The sequence below is a fragment of the Neopelma chrysocephalum genome, unplaced genomic scaffold (assembly GCF_003984885.1).
Source record: "Neopelma chrysocephalum unplaced genomic scaffold, ASM398488v2 Primary Assembly neopelma1_26, whole genome shotgun sequence".
NCBI classification, from domain to species: domain Eukaryota; kingdom Metazoa; phylum Chordata; class Aves; order Passeriformes; family Pipridae; genus Neopelma; species Neopelma chrysocephalum.
In genome coordinates this window covers 9696954-9698819 of record NW_020897695.1, presented here as the reverse complement: position 1 = coordinate 9698819, position 1866 = coordinate 9696954, and the positions used below count along the sequence as shown (strand labels likewise).

General features: G+C 64.3%; 1 protein-coding gene across 1 annotated transcript in view; it reads left to right on the top strand.

Annotated features, from left to right (window-relative positions):
* Positions 1–1397: 1397 nt before the first annotated feature.
* TRIM71 (tripartite motif containing 71) overlaps positions 1398–1866 on the top strand; it is a 54960-nt gene continuing 54491 nt past the window's right edge. The window contains exon 1 of the mRNA XM_027676122.1: positions 1398–1865. Coding sequence (XP_027531923.1) covers positions 1398–1865 — 468 coding nt within the window. The remainder of the gene's footprint in view (position 1866) is intronic.

Below are 1866 nucleotides of genomic sequence, written 5' to 3'. Positions count from 1 at the left end.
GGAAATGTGATCCTAGGCGCTGCAGGGGCTCAGAGCGAGCGAGAACCGGAGAGGAGGAGGAGGAGGGGGCGAGCGTAGCGCTCTCGGATAGCATTGCACAGCGGCTCCAATTTGTGCGAGCGAATATAATACACCCCCCATGAATAATTCAGGGCGGCCGGCGGGGACCTGCCGCTGCTCCTCTGCCCGGCCGCGGCCGCCGCAGCCTGTGCGAGCCGCGCCGAGCCCGCGGCACTGACTGGCCGGGAGAGCCGCCCGAGCCGCCGGGCACCGCGTGTGGCGGGGAGGCTGCGGGCTCGGCGCTGCCCTCCGAGGGGAGCCCCGCGTAAAGGAAGGCGTCCGGTAAGAGCCGAGACTTAGAGGGGACTGCTCTTCTTGGCCGCCCTCGGAGCCCTTTTCTTCCCATCTCCTCCTTCTCCTCCACGTCCCGCCAGCGTGAGTCTCTGCCGGTGGGGTGGGCATCAACGCCGCCCTCCATCCCCACCCCCCAGTCATGCGGTGGTGGAGCAGGCGTCGGCGGGGGAGGACTGGAGCCGGAGAAGTCTGCCTGGCCACTGTGTTTCAGTGCCTCTCTCTCTCCTAGAGCTGCTCTGGATTGCAAAAGTGGAGGGGGGAACTGAAACGAAATTTCCCCTTCCCCCCCGACAAGCACAGGTTTAAAGGAAAAGAGGAAAAAACCCAACGCCCCAAGAAGAAAGAGCGAAACTTGAGTTAAGCCCTTGCTGCCCCCCATCCGCCTCTTCCCCGCCCGGCCGAGAGGGACTTGCACTGCCGCCCTGACCCGGTTCTGCGGCCGTGGGAACCGGAGCCGAGCCCCGGCGGACAGAGGTCCGGTCCCCGCTGGATGCGGCGGGGATCGGGCGGTCGGCGCCCATGCACTTTCCGTTTAGGAAGAAGACAAGTAACCAAACCACGTTGTCAAACTGCTGACCCGAGGGGGAGATGAGAAGACTGTGTGAGGTATTGACCGATCCGGGAATCGATACAATTTGTCTAATGCAACGGGGGATCGGGGGTTAAGTACGTGTGAGGGAAGAGAGGATCCATTTTCTGAGGGAGAACGGGACAGCTACACCTTGATACCAAAAATACCCCCGCCCCCCCCACCCCCGCAGCAGCCAGCCCGGCAGCAGCGAGGTACGAGGCGAGTACCCAGCTCCCTGCAGACCGCCGAATCGATGACACCGTATTTGCAAAAACGGCCAATCGATCCCACTTGGCAAAACGACTGATCGATGCCAGCTTGCTCGTAAGCTGCTTGCAGAACTACCTTCTCCCAGCGCCACTGTTTTTTCCGCCCACGCTGCCTTTTTTTTTTTTTTTTTTTTTTTTTTTTTTTTTGGTGAGTGAGGAGAGACACGTTTTTGCCCCCCATCGGGGAGTCAGGCTTGTCGCAAATGGCTTCGTTTCCCGAGTCTGACTTCCAGATCTGCCCGCTGTGCAAGGAGATGTGCGGGTCGCCGGCTCCCCTCTCCTCCAACTCCTCCACCTCCTCGTCCTCCTCGCAGACCTCCAGCTCCTCCGGGGGCGGCGGCGGCTCCTCCTGCGGAGGCCCGCCGCGGCGGCTCCACGTCCTGCCCTGCCTGCACGCCTTCTGCCGCCAGTGCCTGGAGGCGCAGCGGCACCCCGGCGCGGGGGACGCGCTCAAGCTGCGCTGCCCCATTTGCGACCAGAAGGTGGTGATCTCGGAGCCCTCGGGCATGGACGCGCTGCCCTCCTCCAACTTCCTTCTCAGCAACCTGCTGGACGTCGTCGTCGTGGCCGCGGCCGCCGACGAGCAGAAGAACGGCCGCGCCGCCGGGGCCGGCCCAGCCGGGGGCTCTGGCGCTGGGGGGGGCGGCGGCGGCGGCGGCACCAACCGGCACC